Below are 23131 nucleotides of genomic sequence, written 5' to 3' on the forward strand. Positions count from 1 at the left end.
AAACCATATCCCATGAAAGATTGTTGTCTCTGAAGAAGTCATCCACAAGCTTCTTCACATCGGCTGCCTTCGTTGTTGTTGTAAGAGGCTTACAAAATAAAAACTCTTCTTTTATCATGTCGTCTTTCACATAGCGTACAAAAACAGCAAGCTGGCTTAGATCAGAAACGTCTGTGGTTTCGTCGAGTTGAAGGCTGAATTTTGCCGGGCTTGAAATCATATCCGCGACTACTTGAGCCAAGATGTCTTTACTCATGTCTTCTATTCTGTCACTGATGGTGTCATTTGAAAGGGGAATTTGGGATAATTTACCTTCGGCCGCTGTTCCGAGTATCAGATTCGCCATCTTTAATGCAGCTGGTTTCACAAGTGTTTCACCAATGGTGTGTGGCTTGCCCTGCTTTGCGATCAGGTAAGCAACTTCGTACGATGCTGTCAGGATCGGTTTGTTAACAGGTACAAATCCAAGAGCAGGCAGAGTGGCCCTTTCATAGAATCTGGCTCTCTTCACCCTGAATTCAGCAAGTGTTGTGTTCTTGTATTCCCCGTCTCCATGCAGCGTCAAGAAGTGTTCCTTTAGTTTTGCCGGTGCAAGACTAGAGTTGCTCAACTTGGCGTTGCAAATCATGCAGATAGGACGCTCACTCCCATCACGTTCCGTGATACATGAGAATCCATGTTGTACATATTCGTCCGACCACTTTCTTCTTTTGCCCGACATAGTTAGTATGGATAAAATATTAAAGAAATCACACCACGTACGACAACAACAGTCACACGTTGACTACTGAGTATGCACTAAATTCCCCGCAGCGCTGATTGGCCAAGCAGCGTAGCATGATCATCTGCAGCCAGTGATGGCCAAGCGGGCCGTGTGTGTCATCACAAATTTACACAATAATTCAAGTGTGTCCGGACCTCCGTGGCGGGGGCTCTGCCGAACCCCTGAGATCGACTCACCGAACCCCTGGGGTTCGATCGAACCCAGGTTAAGAACCACTGGTCTAGGGTCTCTGCGTGAGTCTATGCATCTCTGTGTGAGTCTATGGGTGTCTGTGTGAGTCATTGGTGATGGGGCTGAGATCATCAACTCACTGCACGAGAGAACCCCGTTTCATCTAAAATTTGGTTAAGCCGCTTCTGGTCAGTGGTGTAGTAACTACATTATCACACAACAACACTCAACATATTCATCAATAAATAACGCGGTTGCCTTCGGAGCACATGGGTGGAGAAGGGCCATTGCCCGAAACGTCGCCCATTATTATATATATTAAGGCCTCACACAGCAGTGTTGATGACGAATGCGTTCAATTTTCGGTTGAATCACAGGCGCTTGAAACGTGGAATTTTGAACCCAGGTGCCGAGGCACCTCGTAAACTCTGAACGTCGGGCCAACGTTCGACCAACGATTCCAACTGCTCGCGAACGTCGGCACAACGTCAGCGCGTTCAATGGGCACTTGGCCCCGTTAGTATTTTCCGCACCGGTCCTGGGCCTCCCCTAGGTCGACTCAGCCTCAAATGAGTACTTGGTGCGATGTGCAAACATCGCCACTGGGGAGACAAAAGGCGGCCGGGCGTGCTGTTGGCCACCCACCCCCCTCGTGTGCCGTTCAGACCTTTATAGGCGTTCGCTCGCTAACAGCACTTGTCCCTACAGTCTGTTACAGGCTATACGGGGGATCTTTGTCTTTGTGTTTGTGGGGCAATGCGAAGTGGGGGGGGGGGGGGGGGATGTAGCGGGTCAGCGCTACGAACCCGGCGACCCAAGTTCGACTCCCGCTCACGGCCACCAACACCCAGTGACGATTATTTGAACCGGTCCTGGGCCTCCCCCTAGGTCGACTCGGCCTCAAATGAGTACCTGGTGCGGTGTGTAAGCATCGCCTACTGGGGAGACAAAGGCGGCCGTGCGTGGTGCTGGCCACCCACCCCCTCGTGTGCGGTGTCGGCCTTCACAGGTGCTGCTCGCTAACAGCACTTGCCCCTACAGGCTGTTGAGGCTACACGGGGGATCTTTGTCTTTGTCTCTGTGGTACCTGAGAAGTGAAAGCGACACAATGCGACTGTCGCTTCGCCCTGATTGGCAAAGGGCGTCTTTTGATATCGAAGGTGAAACGCGTGTTTCATAGCAAAGACAAAGATCCCCCGTATAGCCTCGGCAGACTCGTAAGGGGCAAGTGCGGTTAGCGAGCAGCAGCAGCAGCGCCTACGAAGGCCGGCACCGTGGGGGGGGGGGGGGTGGTGGGGGGGGCAGCACCACGCGCGGCCGCCTTTGTCTTCCTTCCTGAGAAGAAAAGTCACAATGACGCTCGCTTTCACCACTACCACCAACTACCATAAGCCACGCTCTTATCCACGGCACGTGAGACGATTCCCATCGCTCCATCAGGGAGCCGCGGTGGCTAAGAGATGTTAACAACCTCGCTCGGTATGCAGGAGGTCGTGGGTTCGTTCTCGAACCTGACGCCTGCTGCTGCTGTATGTTTTTAGTCTGCGGCATCTATCTCTCTCTCTCTCGCAGATTTTCCCCAGCTCCGTCGCTTTTCTCGCTCCACACATCGGCGTCCCGCGTTCAGAGGATTTCGGCCGGTGCTGCAAATGAACCACGTGACGACTACGACGACGATGATGACGACGAGGATGATGTGATGATGATGATGAGCCACTTCGTGGAGCTATCATTTGCGAGAGCCACGGTCCGCTGCTGAAATAAAAGAGGCGACGTCGGCTCACCTGGGGGGGGGGGGGGCTTACACCGTGGTGAAGTAAATAAATAATACAATCTATTTCATAGTTTGGCTTTTTTTCTCCTGGACATCATCAACGTTGACGCGTTCCGTTCATTGGCTGACACTGCGTTACTAATCTCGACCACATCGCTCCCCCCCCCTCCTCCAACCCCCCCCTCCTCCCCCACCCGCCCCCCCTTCTCCAACCCCATCCTCCTCCACCCCCCACCTCCACCCCCCACCTGCACCCACCTCCTTCACCCCCCCTCCTCCACCCCCATCCTCTTTCACCCCCCACCTGCACCCCCCTCCTCCACCCACACCCGCCACCCCCCTCCTCCACCTCCACCCGCCCCTCTTCCTCCTCCTCTTCCACCCCCACCTGCCCCCCCTCCTCCACCCCCCTTCCTCCATCCCTCCTCCACCCCCCATCCTCCTCCACCCCCATCCTCCTCCACCCCCATCCTCCTCCACCCCCCCGCCGAAGACATCCATGCACACTCTCCATCACACTCGCGTGGGAGTGGATCTCGCGGCCTCCTTCCTCCCGCAAACACGCGCGGACAAAATCTTCATGTTTATATATCATGCATATAATACATATTAAACAATATATACACAAATACACGGAGGATCGCGCAGCTTGGGAAAGTTGTTGTTTAGCACCGGATCCTCGCCGCCTCGATCGCTTTGTTGGCCGTGCTTCCTCGGCGAACAATGACACCAACAGATATCTCTCTAAACATCCACAATAGAGGTTTTTGTTGGGTCAGATCGCGTCAATATAAGCGTGTCGTTCAAACCCGCCACCACCCGACGCAGCTTAATTCAGTAAGGGGTCTGTCACGTAAAACAGAACGTGGCCAATTCGTTACTAGAACAGCACCCACCGGTTGTGGTTGGAGAGCAAATCCACAACATTTCCAATCTGAGCCCGATGTTTCGCCACTAATTACAACCCAGCATCACATCTAAATATGGATATTGTTCGCTAACCCACGTGTCCCTCCTCTCCGTCTAACTCAAGGCATGGAATGAGTGGTGACGTCGTCCAATTATTATGTTATAAACTAGAAAAAAAGTTTTGCTGGCTGGCTGGCTGGCTGGCCGGCTGTCAGAACATCACGTCCGGAGCGAAGGTGGGATGGGCGTATGGACGAACGCCAACGTTCAGAGGATGTGCGGTAGACATAAGAGATGCTACCTTCCTGGGGATCCATTATTTTTTCTCCCGCTTTGACCTTTGCGAGGGTTTCCCGAGTCTCACTGTGACCTTCCCACTCATTGAATCGATACGGACGCTTTCCAAAGTAGCGAATGTAATGGATATTGTTTTTTTTACACCACCCCCCCACCTCTGATACATAGTGCAGCTATCAGCACATATCAAAACAGTATCTGTGTGCACGTCTGTCTATGTATGTACATGTGTGTGTGTGTATGGTAGTGTTGCAGTTATGGAGGACGCTCGTGAAGGACGCTGCTGCTGGGCAGTTGGAGGCAGTCCCCCTCCAGCAACAACGCAGGGCAGAGGAGCGACGCTCACAACAACGAGCGGGGCGCGGGGCGTAAAAAACACAGCAAGTTAGCACGATTGGGGGAACACCTGTCGCATCTACCGGTCATCTCAGTCAGCCAAACCATGGCACCTGCTGGGTCTGTCCCGTGACCTCCTGCCAGCAGCGAGCCTTCGACACTTCACGTGATGGCCTCAAATTGCAACTGGCCTGGCACAGGCGACGTGTTGACGTCACCGTCACTTAGTGGTGAATGGCGGTTGTTGTTGTTGTTGTGCTTGTGTGTACGTGTGTGTGCGTTTGCTGCCTATCGCATAGGATTAAGTGTAGATAGGGGTTAAAGCGATGCGCTAACCCCTATCTGCGAATCGAGTTCGATTCCCGCTCACGGCCACCACCAGTGACGATTATCTGATCCGGTCCTGGACCTCCCCTAGGTCGACTCAGCCTCAATTGAGTACCTGGTGCGGTGCGCAAAAACATCGCCACCGGAGAGACAAAGGCGGTCGGGCTTGTGGCTGGCCAACCCATCCCCTCGTGTGTCGTTCCATCCATCGTACCAACACTTGCCCCGAACAGTCTGGTAAGGCTATAAGGAGATATTTGTCTTTGTGGTGGGTGTCGTAAATACATTATCGTAGTATATAGCAGTTTAGTAGTGTATAGCAGTTTAGTAGTGTATAGTGAGTGTATAGTAGTGTATAGTGTAATAGTTTGGTAGTGTTCAGTAGTTTATAGTGTAGTAGCGTGCAGTGTAGTAGTGTATAGTTGTGTACAGTGTTGTGTATAGTGTAGTAGTTTTGAAGTTTTCATGACTGCAGGGATTCATACTCTTTGGTTCTTTCGGTAAAGTCACGTAGGTATAAAATAAATTAAATCACGACGTTTTGGGCGCAACACATTAGCAAATACGAGCACTCTGAACTCGCAAAATTGAAGAGGGATGACATATCTTCTTTGGTTCTTTCGGTAAAGTCACGTAGAATGAGAATAAAATAATACATTGATAAAATAAAATAACACAATAAAATTCTCACGACGTTTCGGCCACAACACAAGCGGCCTTCATCATCCTCTCGGCCGACAAGGGCAATGCCACTGTTATCATGGATAAAATCACATACAACAACAAAATCCAAGACCTTCTCAATGATGGCAGTTACACCAAAATCAGCAAAGATGCTACTAACAGCCTGACTACAAAAACCAACAATATAATTGCCAGTTAGACTTCTCTAATCGAACCAGTCAAACGGCTCTCCATAAAAGCTTCTGCTACTAGACCACCCAGATTCTATGGTCTTCCCAAGATCCATAAAGAAGGCACTCCGCTTCGGCCCATCGTTTCCACTATCAACTCACCTACCTACAAGCTGGCCCGTTTTCTCTCTGATACCATGCTTCCATTCACTGGCAAGACTACCTCAGCAGTACATAACTCAGCTCACTTGGTCTCTCTAATCAAGGGCATTTCACTGTCCCCAGATGATTTTCTCGTCAGCTCTGATGTGGTTTCTCTTTTCACCAATGTAGCAGTGCCTGACACCTCAGCAATAAGTGAAGATTGAGTCCAACATGGACTGAACGCTGATGTTCCGACTCTGGTTAGACACTGTCTTACCAACACTTACTTCACCTGGAATGGTACTTTCTACAAACAAAATGAAGGTACCCCTATGGGTTCCCCCTTATCACCAGTGATAGCGAATGTTTTCATGGAGAAATTTGAAACAGATGCCATCCAGACATCCACCCTACGTCCTTCCTTGTGGAAGAGATATGTGGATGACACTTTCGTCATTTGGCCACATGGCCTACCAGCATTGAACCAATTACTCAACCACATTAATTCCATACATCCATCCATCAATTCACCATGGAAGTGGAGAAGGATGGTAGGCTACCATTCCTGGATGTTTTGTTTGAGAAGAGACCTGATGGCTCTTTGGGACACTCTGTCTACAGGAAAGCCACCCACACAGATTCCTATCTGAAACCTGATTCCCACCATCATCCGGCACAGAAGAATTCCCTCATCAAAACACTACACCATATGGCCCACTGCATTTCCGACCAACACCACCTAGCCAGTGAACTGGAACACGTGCACCAGGCCCTCAAGATGAATGGATATTTGCACCGCATTATCCGCAAAGCTGTTTCTCCAACCATGGAGAATCACCCCCTGAGACGCCAATCAAAACCATCACGTTACCATACATAGCAAGCGTTACCAAAAAGATTACCAAAATCTTAAACAAACACAAGATCCAGGTCCGATTCAGTACAGTACACAAAATCCATGACCTAATACCATCTGTGAAGGATGTCATTCCTGACATGCATTATCCGGGAGTCTACAAACTAAGTTGCTCCTGTGGTGAATGTTATATTGGGGAAACTAAATGGCATGTGTTGGACAGTGTTCGCGAACACAAGGCAGATCTGAAACACGGCAGGACTAATACCTCCGACGTGGCTGACCATTGTTATAACACTGTGGGTTCTCATGATATTGTTTTTTTCCGAGACCAAGGTGCTCTGCAAACCTTCGATCTACTATCAAAGGCTTGTTCATGAAGCCATCCAGATATATAAACAAAGACATAACTTCAACCGAGAAGATGGATACTTATTGAGCAATCATTGGAAGGATGTTATTAACCAGGTAAAACCTTAACTGCGTTATAGTTTGCCTTCATATCCGCATCTCCAGTTTCTTCAGCCTGCTACCGCCCAGCCCCGCTCACTTCCCAGCCCCGGCAATGTTGTACTCGTGTTGGAGCTAGCATTTCCCCACTCGCCCCACCCCACATCTCCACCAACTCTATCTCTCCTCCCTGGCTCCTCCCTCCCCCTCCCCTCTTACTTATATAGCCTTTTGTTACAAGCAGCTCCTTTTGCCCACTTCAGCAATTGTTTCGTGCTGTGGTTGTCACACCTGATGACGGACGCTTGTGTTGCGCCCGTGATTTAATTTATTTGATTTTATACCTACGTGACTTTACCAAAAGAACCAAAGAGTATAGTATAGTAGTGTATAGTAGTGTATAGTTCACCAGTGTATCGTAGTGTATAGTTTAGTAGTGTAGTAGCGTATAGTCCACAGGACATTGGTCCAGGCGGTGGCGGTCCAGCTCCCGACAGAGGAATGGCAGCCTCTCCATCCTGACGAGCGTTCGGGCATTGCACGTGGCAGGCCGGAGTGAGTGGCTGTTGTTTGTGGAGGCTCCGTGGAGGGCATCGTTAAATCAACTGGCTTCAACCACGTGGAGTTTGGCCGGGGAAACAGTGGCGTAGTAACTACATTATCAGTGGCATACTATCAACATTATCAGTAGTGTAGTGACTACATTATCAGTGGTGTAGTAACTACATTATCAGTAGTGTAGTGACTACATTATCAGTGGTGTAGTAACTACATTATCAGTGGCATACTATCTACATTATCAGTAGTGTAGTGACTACATTATCAGTGGTGTAGTAACTACATTATCAGTGGCGTAGTAACTACATCATCAGTGGCGTAGTAACTACATTAACAGTGGGGTAGAAACTACATTATCAGTGGCGTAGTAACTAAATTATCAGTGGCGTAGTGACTACATTATCAGTGGCGTAGTAACTGCATCATCAGTGGTGTATTAACTACATCATCAGTGGCGTAGTAACTACATCATCAGTGGCGTAGTAACTACATCATCAGGGGCGTAGTAACTACATCATCAGTGGAGTAATAACTACATTATCAGTAGCGTAGTAACTACATTATCAGTGGCGTGGTGACTACATAATCAGTGGCATACTATCTACATTATCAGTAGTGTAGTGACTACATTATCAGTGGTGTAGTAACTACATTATCAGTAGTGTAGTGACTACATTATCAGTGGTGTAGTAACTACATTATCAGTGGCATACTATCTACATTATCAGTAGTGTAGTGACTACATTATCAGTGGCGTGGTGACTACATTATCAGTGGCGTAGTAACTACATCATCAGTGGCGTAGTAACTACATTAACAGTGGGGTAGAAACTACATTATCAGTGGCGTAGTAACTAAATTATCAGTGGCGTAGTGACTACATTATCAGTGGCGTAGTAACTGCATCATCAGTGGTGTATTAACTACATCATCAGTGGCGTAGTAACTACATCATCAGTGGCGTAGTAACTACATCATCAGGGGCGTAGTAACTACATCATCAGTGGAGTAATAACTACATTATCAGTAGCGTAGTAACTACATTATCAGTGGCGTGGTGACTACATGATCAGTGGAGTAGTAACTACATTATCAGTGGTCTAGCAACTACATTATCAGTGGTGTAGTAACCACATTATCAGTGCTGTAGTAGCTACATTATCAGTGGTGTAGTAACTACATTATCAGTGGTGTAGTAACTACATTATCAGTAGCGTAGTAACTACATTATCAGTGGCGTGGTGACTACATTATCAGTGGTGTAGTAACTACATTATCAGTGGTGTAGTGACCACATCATCAGTGGAGTAATAACTACATTATCAGTAGCGTAGTAACAACATTATCAGTGGCATGGTGACTACATTATCAGTGGTGTAGTAACTACATTATCAGTGGTGTAGTAACTACATTATCAGTGGTGTAGTAACTACATTATCAGTGGTGTAGTAACTACATTATCAGTGGTGTAGTAACTACATTATCAGTGGTGTAGTAACCACATTATCAGTGGTGTAGTAACTACATTATCAGTAGCGTAGTAACTACATTATCAGTGGCGTGGTGACTACATTATTAGTGGTGTAGTAACCACATTATCGGTGGTGTAGTAACTACATTATCAGTGGTGTAGTAACTACATTATCAGTGGTGTAGTAACTACATTATCAGTAGCGTAGTAACTATATTATCAGTGGTGTGGTGACTACATTTTCAGTGGTGTAGTAACTACATTATCAGTGGTGTAGTAACTACATTATCAGTGGTGTAGTAACTACATTATCAGTGGCTTAGTAACTACATTATCAGTAGTGTAGTAACTACGTTATCAGTAGCGTAGTAACTACATTATCAGTTGCGTGGTAATTATATCATCAGTGGCGTAGTAACTACATTATCAGTGGTGTAGTAACTACATTATCAGTGGCGTAGTAACTACATTATCAGTAGAGTAGTAACTACATTTTGAGTGGCGTAGTAACTACATCATCAGTGGTGTAGTAGCTGCATTATCAGTGGCGTAGTAATTACATTATCAGTAGTGTAGTAACTGCATTTTCAGTGGTGTAGAAACTACATAATCGGTGGCGTTGTAACTACATAATCGGTGGCGTAGTAACTACATTATCAGTGGCGTAGTAATTACATTATCAGTAGTGTAGTAACTACATTATCAGTGGTGTAGAAACTACATCATCGGTGGCGTTGTAACTACATCATCGGTGGCGTAGTAACTACATCATCAGTGGCGTAGTAACACCATTATCAGTGGCGTAGTAACTACATTATCAGTGGCGTAGTGACTACAGTATCAGTGGCGTAGTGACTGCATTATCAGTGGCGTAGTAACTGCATCATCAGTGGTGTAGTATCTACATCATCAGTGGCGTAGTAATTACTTTATCAGTAGTGTAGCAACTACATTATCAGTGGTGTAGAAACTACATCATCGGTGGCGTAGTAACTACATTATCAGTGGCGTAGTAACACCATTATCAGTGGCGTAGTAACTACATTATCAGTGGCGTAGTAACTCATCATCAGTGGTGTAGTAACTACATTATCAGTAGCGTAGTAACTACATTATCAGTGGCGTCTTGACTACATTATCAGTGGTGTAGTAACTACATTATCAGTGGTGTAGTAACTACATTATCAGTGGTGTAGTAACTACATTATCAGTGGGGTAGTAACTATATTATCAGTGGTGTAGTAACTACATTATCAGTGGAGTAGTAACTATATCATCATTGATGTAGCAACTACATTATCAGTGGTGTAGTAACTACATTATCAGTTGTGTAATAACTACATTATCAGTAGCGTAGTAACTACATTATCAGTGGTGTGGTGACTACATTATCAGTGGTGTAGTAACTACATTATCAGTGGTGTAGTAACCACATTATCAGTGGTGTAGTAACTACATTATCAGTAGCGTAGTAACTTCATTTTCAGTTGAGTGGTAACTATATCATCAGTGGCGTAGAAACTACATCATCGGTGGCTTAGTAACTACATTATCGGTGGCGTAGTAACTACATCATCAGTGGTGTAGTAACTACATTATCAGTGGTGTAGTAACTACATTATCAGTGGCATAGTAACTACATTATCAGTGGTGTAGTAACTACATTATCAGTATCGTAGTAACTTCATTATCAGTGGCGTCTTGACTACATTATCAGTGGTGTAGTAACTACATTTTCAGTGGTGTAGTAACTACATTATCAGTGGTGTAGTAACCACATTATCAGTGGTGTAGTAACTACATTATCAGTGGTGTAGTAACTACATTATCAGTGGAGTAGTAACTACATCATCATTGATGTAGCAACTATATTATCAGTGGTGTTGTAACTACATTATCAGTGGTGAAGTAACTATATTATCAGTGGTGTAGTTACTACATTATCAGTGGTGTAGTAACTACATTATCAGTAGCGTAGTAACTACATTATCAGTGGTGTGGTGACTACATTATCAGTGGTGTAGTTACTACATTATCAGTGGTGTGGTAACTACATTATCAGTGGTGTAGTAACTACATTATCAGTGGCATAGTAACTACATTATCAGTGGTGTAGTAACTACATTATCAGTAGCGTGATAACTTCATTATCAGTTGAGTGGTAACTATATAATCAGTGGCGTAGTAACTACATTATCAGTCGTGTAGTAACTACATTATCAGTGGTGTAGTAACTACATTATCAGTGGTGTAGTAACTACATTATCAGTAGCGTAGTAACTACATTATCAGTGGCGTGGTGACTACATTATCAGTGGTGTAGTAACTACATTATCAGTGGTGTAGTGACCACATCATCAGTGGAGTAATAACTACATTATCAGTAGCGTAGTAACAACATTATCAGTGGCATGGTGACTACATTATCAGTGGTGTAGTAACTACATTATCAGTGGTGTAGTAACTACATTATCAGTGGTGTAGTAACTACATTATCAGTGGTGTAGTAACTACATTATCAGTGGTGTAGTAACTACATTATCAGTGGTGTAGTAACCACATTATCAGTGGTGTAGTAACTACATTATCAGTAGCGTAGTAACTACATTATCAGTGGCGTGGTGACTACATTATTAGTGGTTTAGTAACCACATTATCGGTGGTGTAGTAACTACATTATCAGTGGTGTAGTAACTACATTATCAGTGGTGTAGTAACTACATTATCAGTAGCGTAGTAACTATATTATCAGTGGTGTGGTGACTACATTTTCAGTGGTGTAGTAACTACATTATCAGTGGTGTAGTAACTACATTATCAGTGGTGTAGTAACTACATTATCAGTGGCTTAGTAACTACATTATCAGTAGTGTAGTAACTACGTTATCAGTAGCGTAGTAACTACATTATCAGTTGCGTGGTAATTATATCATCAGTGGCGTTGTAACTACATTATCAGTGGTGTAGTAACTACATTATCAGTGGCGTAGTAACTACATTATCAGTAGAGTAGTAACTACATTTTGAGTGGCGTAGTAACTACATCATCAGTGGTGTAGTAGCTGCATTATCAGTGGCGTAGTAATTACATTATCAGTAGTGTAGTAACTGCATTTTCAGTGGTGTAGAAACTACATAATCGGTGGCGTTGTAACTACATAATCGGTGGCGTAGTAACTACATTATCAGTGGCGTAGTAATTACATTATCAGTAGTGTAGTAACTACATTATCAGTGGTGTAGAAACTACATCATCGGTGGCGTTGTAACTACATCATCGGTGGCGTAGTAACTACATCATCAGTGGCGTAGTAACACCATTATCAGTGGCGTAGTAACTACATTATCAGTGGCGTAGTGACTACAGTATCAGTGGCGTAGTGACTGCATTATCAGTGGCGTAGTAACTGCATCATCAGTGGTGTAGTATCTACATCATCAGTGGCGTAGTAATTACTTTATCACTAGTGTAGCAACTACATTATCAGTGGTGTAGAAACTACATCATCGGTGGCGTAGTAACTACATTATCAGTGGCGTAGTAACACCATTATCAGTGGCGTAGTAACTACATTATCAGTGGCGTAGTAACTCATCATCAGTGGTGTAGTAACTACATTATCAGTAGCGTAGTAACTACATTATCAGTGGCGTCTTGACTACATTATCAGTGGTGTAGTAACTACATTATCAGTGGTGTAGTAACTACATTATCAGTGGTGTAGTAACTACATTATCAGTGGGGTAGTAACTATATTATCAGTGGTGTAGTAACTACATTATCAGTGGAGTAGTAACTATATCATCATTGATGTAGCAACTACATTATCAGTGGTGTAGTAACTACATTATCAGTTGTGTAATAACTACATTATCAGTAGCGTAGTAACTACATTATCAGTGGTGTGGTGACTACATTATCAGTGGTGTAGTAACTACATTATCAGTGGTGTAGTAACCACATTATCAGTGGTGTAGTAACTACATTATCAGTAGCGTAGTAACTTCATTTTCAGTTGAGTGGTAACTATATCATCAGTGGCGTAGAAACTACATCATCGGTGGCTTAGTAACTACATTATCGGTGGTGTAGTAACTACATCATCAGTGGTGTAGTAACTACATTATCAGTGGTGTAGTAACTACATTATCAGTGGCATAGTAACTACATTATCAGTGGTGTAGTAACTACATTATCAGTATCGTAGTAACTTCATTATCAGTGGCGTCTTGACTACATTATCAGTGGTGTAGTAACTACATTTTCAGTGGTGTAGTAACTACATTATCAGTGGTGTAGTAACCACATTATCAGTGGTGTAGTAACTACATTATCAGTGGTGTAGTAACTACATTATCAGTGGAGTAGTAACTACATCATCATTGATGTAGCAACTATATTATCAGTGGTGTTGTAACTACATTATCAGTGGTGAAGTAACTATATTATCAGTGGTGTAGTTACTACATTATCAGTGGTGTAGTAACTACATTATCAGTGGTGTAGTAACTACATTATCAGTAGCGTAGTAACTACATTATCAGTGGCGTGGTGACTACATTATCAGTGGTGTAGTAACTACATTATCAGTGGTGTAGTGACCACATCATCAGTGGAGTAATAACTACATTATCAGTAGCGTAGTAACAACATTATCAGTGGCATGGTGACTACATTATCAGTGGTGTAGTAACTACATTATCAGTGGTGTAGTAACTACATTATCAGTGGTGTAGTAACTACATTATCAGTGGTGTAGTAACTACATTATCAGTGGTGTAGTAACTACATTATCAGTGGTGTAGTAACCACATTATCAGTGGTGTAGTAACTACATTATCAGTAGCGTAGTAACTACATTATCAGTGGCGTGGTGACTACATTATTAGTGGTTTAGTAACCACATTATCGGTGGTGTAGTAACTACATTATCAGTGGTGTAGTAACTACATTATCAGTGGTGTAGTAACTACATTATCAGTAGCGTAGTAACTATATTATCAGTGGTGTGGTGACTACATTTTCAGTGGTGTAGTAACTACATTATCAGTGGTGTAGTAACTACATTATCAGTGGTGTAGTAACTACATTATCAGTGGCTTAGTAACTACATTATCAGTAGTGTAGTAACTACGTTATCAGTAGCGTAGTAACTACATTATCAGTTGCGTGGTAATTATATCATCAGTGGCGTAGTAACTACATTATCAGTGGTGTAGTAACTACATTATCAGTGGCGTAGTAACTACATTATCAGTAGAGTAGTAACTACATTTTGAGTGGCGTAGTAACTACATCATCAGTGGTGTAGTAGCTGCATTATCAGTGGCGTAGTAATTACATTATCAGTAGTGTAGTAACTGCATTTTCAGTGGTGTAGAAACTACATAATCGGTGGCGTTGTAACTACATAATCGGTGGCGTAGTAACTACATTATCAGTGGCGTAGTAATTACATTATCAGTAGTGTAGTAACTACATTATCAGTGGTGTAGAAACTACATCATCGGTGGCGTTGTAACTACATCATCGGTGGCGTAGTAACTACATCATCAGTGGCGTAGTAACACCATTATCAGTGGCGTAGTAACTACATTATCAGTGGCGTAGTGACTACAGTATCAGTGGCGTAGTGACTGCATTATCAGTGGCGTAGTAACTGCATCATCAGTGGTGTAGTATCTACATCATCAGTGGCGTAGTAATTACTTTATCACTAGTGTAGCAACTACATTATCAGTGGTGTAGAAACTACATCATCGGTGGCGTAGTAACTACATTATCAGTGGCGTAGTAACACCATTATCAGTGGCGTAGTAACTACATTATCAGTGGCGTAGTAACTCATCATCAGTGGTGTAGTAACTACATTATCAGTAGCGTAGTAACTACATTATCAGTGGCGTCTTGACTACATTATCAGTGGTGTAGTAACTACATTATCAGTGGTGTAGTAACTACATTATCAGTGGTGTAGTAACTACATTATCAGTGGGGTAGTAACTATATTATCAGTGGTGTAGTAACTACATTATCAGTGGAGTAGTAACTATATCATCATTGATGTAGCAACTACATTATCAGTGGTGTAGTAACTACATTATCAGTTGTGTAATAACTACATTATCAGTAGCGTAGTAACTACATTATCAGTGGTGTGGTGACTACATTATCAGTGGTGTAGTAACTACATTATCAGTGGTGTAGTAACCACATTATCAGTGGTGTAGTAACTACATTATCAGTAGCGTAGTAACTTCATTTTCAGTTGAGTGGTAACTATATCATCAGTGGCGTAGAAACTACATCATCGGTGGCTTAGTAACTACATTATCGGTGGTGTAGTAACTACATCATCAGTGGTGTAGTAACTACATTATCAGTGGTGTAGTAACTACATTATCAGTGGCATAGTAACTACATTATCAGTGGTGTAGTAACTACATTATCAGTATCGTAGTAACTTCATTATCAGTGGCGTCTTGACTACATTATCAGTGGTGTAGTAACTACATTTTCAGTGGTGTAGTAACTACATTATCAGTGGTGTAGTAACCACATTATCAGTGGTGTAGTAACTACATTATCAGTGGTGTAGTAACTACATTATCAGTGGAGTAGTAACTACATCATCATTGATGTAGCAACTATATTATCAGTGGTGTTGTAACTACATTATCAGTGGTGAAGTAACTATATTATCAGTGGTGTAGTTACTACATTATCAGTGGTGTAGTAACTACATTATCAGTAGCGTAGTAACTACATTATCAGTGGTGTGGTGACTACATTATCAGTGGTGTAGTTACTACATTATCAGTGGTGTGGTAACTACATTATCAGTGGTGTAGTAACTACATTATCAGTGGCATAGTAACTACATTATCAGTGGTGTAGTAACTACATTATCAGTAGCGTGATAACTTCATTATCAGTTGAGTGGTAACTATATAATCAGTGGCGTAGTAACTACATTATCAGTCGTGTAGTAACTACATTATCAGTGGTGTAGTAACTGCATTATGAGTGGCGTAGTAACTACATTATCAGTGGCGTAGTAATTACATCATCAGTAGTGTAGTAATTACATTATCAGTGGAGTAGTAACTACATCATCAGTGGTGTAGTAACTACATTATCAGTAGCGTAGTAACTACATTATCAGTGGCGTAGTAATTACATTATCAGTAGTGTAGTAATTACATTATCAGTGGAGTAGTAACTAGATCATCAGTGGTGTAGTAACTACATTATCAGTGGCGTAGTAACTACATCATCAGTGGTGTAGTGACTACATTATCAGTGGCGTAGTGACTACATTATCAGTGGTGTAGTAACTACATCATCAGTGGCGTAGTAATTACATTATCTTTGACGTAGTAACTACATTATCAGTAGCGTAGTAACTACATCATCAATGGCGTAGTGACTACATTATCAGTGGCGTAGTAACTACAATATCAGTGGTGTAGTAACTACATTATCAGTGGCGTAGTAACTACATCATCAGTGGCGTAGTGACTACATTATCAGGGTCGTAGTAACTACATCATCAGTGGCGTAGTGACTACATTATCAGGGTCGTAGTAACTACATCATCAGTGGTGTAGTAACTACACTATCAGTGGTGTAGTAACTACATCATCAGTGGTGTAGTAACGACATTATCAGTGACGTAGTAACTAAATCATCAGTGGTGTAGTAACTACATCATCAGTGGTGTAGTAACTACATCATCAGTGGTGTAGTAACTACATCATCAGTGGTGTAGTAACTACATTATCAGTGGTGTAGTAACTACATTATCAGTGGTGTAGTAAATACATTATCAGTGGTGTGGTGACTACATCACCAGTGGTGTAGTAACTACATTATCATTGGTGTAGTAACTACACTATCAGTGGTGTAGTGACTACATTATCAGTGGCGTAGTAACTACATTATCAGTGGCGTAGTAACTACATCATCAGTGGCGTAGTAACTACACTATCAGTGGTGTAGTAATTACATTATCAGTGGCGTAGTAACTACATCATCAGTGGCGTAGTAACTACATCATCAGTGGCGTAGTGACTACATTATCAGGGTCGTAGTAACTACATCATCAGTGGTGTAGTAACTACACTATCAGTGGCGTAGTAACTACATCATCAGTGGTGTAGTAACGACATCAGCTCAGGGCGTGCTGCAATCAGTCAGGTGGGGCCCTAATATCTGATTTGTCTCGCACGCTGGCACCGAGAGGCTATTCTGTATCGCGGATCGTCTTGCCCTCATCGACACTGTCGTCACGCTCACGATTTCGAACATTTAACGCTGTTGGGGGCGCCTCCGTCTCCGAAAAATGCAGCCCACTGCAGCTCCTTCCGTAGTAGTAGCTACCCCTTCTTTGCAATCTCCTTGACGCCTATCTCATGACAAGAAATACACCGGAAAGTGGAGTTCCTTTTGAACGCATTTTCATTTTAAAAAAATCAATGTAAAGCTTGGGCCGGGCATGGATCGTTTTAAATATTTCGTTGTATTTTTCTATTTAAACTATTTTTTTTTTATTAAAGTTCATCTCATCATGGTGATTGTTAAGGTTGGGGGGGGGGGGGTGGAGCCCAACTCGTAGATTTCGCCACTAGGGGGTGGGGGGAAGGGGGGGGAGAGGGGGTGGGGGCTCAGGCACCCCTTGCCCGTGCCCCCCACCCCCTCACGCCACGGATGAGAGCGTGCACGGCAGGCTGGTGGGTGGCATCGCGACTCGTGTGGGTTCAAGCGCCCTGTGGAGTTCAAGTTCCCTGTGGGGTTCAAGCGCCCTGTGGAGTTCAAGTTCCCTGTGGGGTTCAAGCTCCCTGTGGGATTCAAGTTCCCTGTGGGTTCAAGATCCCTGTGGGGTTCAAGTTCCCTCTGGGGTTCAAGTTCCCTGTGGGATTCAAGTTCCCTGTGGGGTTCAAGATCCCTGTGGAGTTCAAGTTCCCTGTGGGGTTCAAGCTCCCTGTGGGATTCAAGTTCCCTGTGGGTTCAAGATCCCTGTGGGGTTCAAGTTCCCTCTGGGGTTCAAGTTCCCTGTGGGATTCAAGTTCCCTGTGGGGTTCAAGATCCCTGTGGGGTTCAAGTTCCCTGTGGGGTTCAAGATCCCTGTGGGGTTCAAGTTCCCTGTGGGGTTCAAGTTCCCTGTGGGTTCAAGTTCCCTGTGGGTTCAAGCTCCCTGTGGGGTTCAAGTTCCCTGTGGGGCTCAAGTTCCCTGTGGGGTTCAAGTTCCCTGTGGGGTTCAAGTTCCCTGTGGGTTCAAGCTCCCTGTGGGGTTCAAGTTCCCTGTGGGGTTCAAGTTCCCTGTGGGGTTCAAGTTCCCTGTGGGGTTCAAGTTCCCTGTGGGGTTCAAGTTCCCTGTGGGGTTCAAGTTCCCTGTGGGTTCAAGCTCCCTGTGGGGTTCAAGTTCCCTGTGGGGTTCAAGTTCCCTGTGGGTTCAAGCTCCCTGTGGGGTTCAAGTTCCCTGTGGGTTCAAGCTCCCTGTGGGGTTCAAGTTCCCGGTGGGTTCAAGCTCCCTGTGGGGTTCAAGATCCCTGTGGGGTTCAAGTTCCCTGGGGGGTTCAAGTTCCCTGTGGGGTTCAAGCTCCCTGTGGGGTTCAAGTTCCCTGTGGGGTTCAAGTTCCCTGTGGGGTTCAAGTTCCCTGTGGGGTTCAAGCTCCCTCTGGGGTTCAAGTTCCCTGTGGGGTTCAAGTTCCCTGTGGGGTTCAAGCTCACGGTAGGGTTCAAGCTTCCTGTGGGGTTCAAGCTCCCTGTGGGGTTCAAGTTCCCTGTGGGGTTCAAGCTCCCGGTAGGGTTCAAGCTCCCGTTAGGGTTCAAGCTCACGGTAGGGTTCAAGCTCCCTGTGGGGTTCAAGTTCCCTGTGGGGTTCAAGCTCCCGGTAGGGTTCAAGCTCCCGGTAGGGTTCAAGCTCCCTGTGGGGTTCAAGTTCCCTGTGGGGTTCAAAATCCCTGTGGGGTTCAAGTTCCCTGTGGGGTTCAAGATCCCTGTGGGGTTCAAGTTCTCTGTGGGGTTCAAGCTCCCTGTGGGGTTCAAGTTCCCTGTGGGGTTCAAAATCCCTGTGGGGTTCAAGTTCCCTGTGGGGTTCAAGTTCCCTGTGGGGTTCAAGTTCTCTGTGGGGTTCAAGTTCCCTGTGGGGTTCAAGCTCCCTGTGGGGTTCAAGATCCCTGTGGGGTTCAAGTTCCCTGTGGGGTTCAAGTTCCCCGTGGGGTTCAAGTTCCCTGTGGGGTTCAAGTTCCCTGTGGGGTTCAAGTTCCCTGTGGGGTTCAAGCTCCCTGTGGGGTTCAAGTTCCCTGTGGGGTTCAAGCTCCCTGTGGGGTTCAAGATCCCTGTGGGGTTCAAGTTCCCTGTGGGGTTCAAGTTCCCTGTGGGGTTCAAGTTCCCTGTGCGGTTCAAGTCCCCTGTGGGATTCAAGTTCCCTGTGGGTTCAAGCGCCCTGTGGAGTTCAAGTTCCCTGTGGGGTTCAAGCGCCCTGTGGAGTTCAAGTTCCCTGTGGGGTTCAAGTTCCCTGTGGGGTTCAAGTTCCCTGTGGGGTTCAAAATCCCTTTGGGGTTCAAGTTCCCTGTGGGGTTCAAGATCCCTGTGGGGTTCAAGCTCCCTGTGGGATTCAAGTTCCCTGTGGGATCAAGATCCCTGTGGGGTTCAAGTTCCCTCTGGGGTTCAAGTTCCCTGTGGGATTCAAGTTCCCTGTGGGGTTCAAGATCCCTGTGGGGTTCAAGTTCCCTCTGGGGTTTAAGTTCCCTGTGGGGTTCAAGTTCCCTGTGGGTTCAAGCTCCCTGTGGGATTCAAGCTCCCTGTGGGGTTCAAGCTCCCTGTGGGATTCAAGTTCCCTGTGGGGTTCAAGATCCCTGTGGGGTTCAAGTTCCCTCTGGGGTTCAAGTTCCCTGTGGGATTCAAGTTCCCTGTGGGGTTCAAGCTCCCTGTGGGATTCAATTTCCCTGTGGGTTCAAGTTCCCTGTGGGGTTCAAGTTCCCTGTGGGGTTCAAGTTCCTTGTGGGGTTCAAGTTCCCTGTGGGGTTCAAGCTCCCTGTGGGGTTCAAGTTCCTTGTGGGGTTCAAGTTCCCTGTGGGGTTCAAGTTCCCTCTGGGGTTCAAGTTCCCTGTGGGGTTCAAGTTCCCTGTGGGGTTCAAGCTCCCTGTGGGGTTCAAGTTCCTTGTGGGGTTCAAGTTCCCTGTGGGGTTCAAGTTCCCTGTGGGGTTCAAGTTCCCTGTGGGGTTCAAGTTCCCTGTGGGGTTCAAGTTCCCTGTGGGGTTCAAGCTCCCTGTGGGGTTCAAGTTCCCTGTGGGGTTTCAAGCTCCCAGTAGGGTTCAAGCTCCCGGTAGCGTTCAAGCTCCCTGTGGGGTTCAAGCTCCCTGTGGGGTTCAAGCTCCCGGTAGAGTTCAAGCTCCCTGTGGGGTTCAAGCTCCCTTTGGGGTTCAAGTTCACGTTGGAGTTCAAGCTCCCTGTGGGGTTCAAGCTCACGGTAGAGTTCAAGCTCCCTTTGGGGTTCAAGCTCCCGGTAGGGTTCAAGCTCCCTGTGGGGTTCAAGTTCCCTGTGGGGTTCAAGTTCCCTGTGGGGTTCAAGTTCCCTGTAGGGTTCAAGCTCCCGGTAGAGTTCAATCTCCCTGTGGGGTTCAAGCTCCCGGTAGGGTTCAAGCTCCCTTTGGGGTTCAAGCTCCCGGTAGGGTTCAAGCTCCCTGTGGGGTTCAAGCTCACGGTAGAGTTCAAGCTCCCTTTGGGGTTCAAGCTCCCGGTAGGGTTCAAGCTCCCGGTAGGGTTCAAGCTCCCGGTAGAGTTCAAGCTCCCTGTGGGGTTCAAGCTCACTGTGGGGTTCAAGCTCACGGTAGAGTTCAAACTCACTGTGGGGTTCAAGCAAAACGATCGATAGAAAGGTTGAGAACTCGCGGACCACCTCGAGTGATTGATGATGAGAGCGATGATGATGATGATGATGGTCGGGACTCATAGCGGAGCGGCAAGACGGGACGAGTCGGAGCAGAGACCACCCAGGGTGGGTGGGAGATGGAGCGATAGAATCTGTCTGCGTGTCCAGGCGGGGGCTAGTTAACAACAACAATAATAACTTTTGATTTAAAGCTTTCGTGACAGCAGGGATTCATATTCTTGGTTCTTTCGGTAAAGTCACGTAGAAGGGAAACGATAAAATAATAAAAATATAAAGCAATAAAATTTTCACAGCTGTGGTTTTCACACCTGATGATGATTGCTTGTGTTGCAGTCGAAACGTCGTGAGAATTTTAGTGTTTTATATTTTTATTATTTTATTGTTTCCCTTCTACGTGACCTTACCGAAAGAACCAAGAATAACAACAACAATAATAACTTTCGATTTAAAGCTTTCCTGACTGCAAAGATTAATCTTCTTTTGTTCTTTCGGTAAAGTCACGTAGAATGAGAATAAAATAATAAAATAAAACAATAAAATGCTCACGACGTTTCGGCCACAACACAAGTGGCCTTCTTCAGGTGAAAGGGACAGACCTGTTAGGACGACAGCGTTTATTGAAGCTCTGTCGTCCCAACAGGTCTGTCCCTTTCACCTGAAGAAGGCCACTTGTGTTGTGGCCGAAACGTCGTGAGAATTTGATTGTTTAATTTTATATTTTTAGTCTCATTCTACGTGACTTTACCGAAAGAACCAAAGAAGAACAATAATAACCTCTTACATTATGAAGTGACCTTTCCGAATGAAGCATCTCAAAGCGACGTATTCTGCACGCGGGTGCTAGCTCACAACCACAACTAAAACAACAACAACAACCTCTTACATTATTCTGTGCCATTCATAGCATCTCAAATGCGCCGGTTGGAGTCAAAGCCACCGTAGGATCGCGTGTGGTTCGCGAATCGTCGCTAGCAATGCGGAGCCTTGATCCAACAGCGGAGAGACCAGGACTTATAATAAATCACGAATATGGAGATGCTCGCGAAATACCCCCTCTTAGTATTCGATTGATCCTGGCTGATGATGATGTGCTGATGATGATGATGATGATGATCGGAGGACTTTATCCAGCAGTAGATAGACATTGGCCGATGCTGATGATGATGATGATGGCGATGGTGCGCGATGACTTGTAAGCGACACACACGAGATTGGGGGAGGTGGGGAGTGGGACCTTACCTGCACGCAATCCAGCAACATCATCATCATCAGCAGCATCATCCGCCTCCAAGAGTCTCGCTCTCCGAACGCCATCACCACGCCCTCCACCCCGGTCCTCCCCGCGAACCTAGGCCGGCACGGTTCGCATCGCCTTCCAAGTTCTGCGGACGCCTCAATTATTTTCCTCCTCCTCCTCTTCTTCTTCCTCCTCTGTGTCCGCCTATCGCTCTTGTGATCTCGTCTGTTGATCTCTCCCTACTCGTTCTCTCTCGGTCTCTCTCCCTTTCTCTCCCGTGTGTGTGTTGCTCTCGCTCGCTATCTCTCTCTCTCGCTTTTTTGACGATCAGAGGAAACGAGAAGATGCTTGGTGTAGTCGGCTCTTTGCTTCGTTCATCATTTCGGGTTTTTCTTTTTTAATGCTTTGCTTTATGTAACCCTCCCCCCTCCGCCCCCCGCTGTTTAAATGAAAGATTTCACGAAAGATTTCACGCTCTGCGTGTGGTTCTTACCCCTTCTCTCTCTCTCTACCCCCTCTCTCTACCCCCACCCCTCTCTCTCCTTACTCTGTGTCTATGTTCCCCCTGTTTTCTATGTAATTTTTGTAAAAAAATAAATATTACAGCTTACTCGCTGTGCCGATTAACTCTCAGAATCTCTGGGAGAGTCGCTGGAACACTATTTGGGGGGGGGGGGGGGGGTGTTATGCGCGCGTCCCAATACACAGCAAGCCGGTCAGAAGCAGCTGGAGCGAGCCCGGCGCTTTGAGATGATGTAGCCCGAGTGTAGTGGGAAGCGCTGCTGCTGCTGCTGCTGATGATGATACTGCTGATAATGCTGATGATGCTGCTGCTGGAATCGGCGAAAAGTTGCACTGTCCGGACAGAGCTCCCGGGTGTCCAGCGAGCACTCTGCTGATGATGCTGCTGCTGATGATGCTGCTGCTGATGATGATGCTGCTACTGCTGTTGATGATGCTGCTGCTGCTGATGATGATGCTTCTGCTGCTGGAATCAGCGAAAAGTCGCACTCTCTGGACAGAGTTCCCGGAGTCCAGCGAGCCGTCTGCTGCTGCTGATGAT

The 23131-nt window shown here is 45.5% G+C and overlaps 1 protein-coding gene across 1 annotated transcript in view; it reads right to left on the minus strand.

Annotated features, from left to right (window-relative positions):
• The window catches only part of LOC116955442 (noelin-like), a 34342-nt gene extending 11824 nt beyond the window's left edge, over positions 1–22518 (minus strand). Inside the window, exon 1 of the mRNA XM_032976523.2 lies at positions 22071–22518. Within this exon, the coding sequence (XP_032832414.1) occupies positions 22071–22145 (75 nt within the window). The 5' untranslated portion in view covers positions 22146–22518. The remainder of the gene's footprint in view (positions 1–22070) is intronic.
• Between the last annotated feature and the right edge of the window lie 613 nt (positions 22519–23131).

This window comes from Petromyzon marinus, chromosome 59 (assembly GCF_048934315.1).
Source record: "Petromyzon marinus isolate PM22_M1 ecotype Great Lakes invasive population chromosome 59, UKy_Petmar_22M1.pri1.0, whole genome shotgun sequence".
Classification (NCBI taxonomy): Eukaryota; Metazoa; Chordata; class Hyperoartia; order Petromyzontiformes; family Petromyzontidae; genus Petromyzon; species Petromyzon marinus.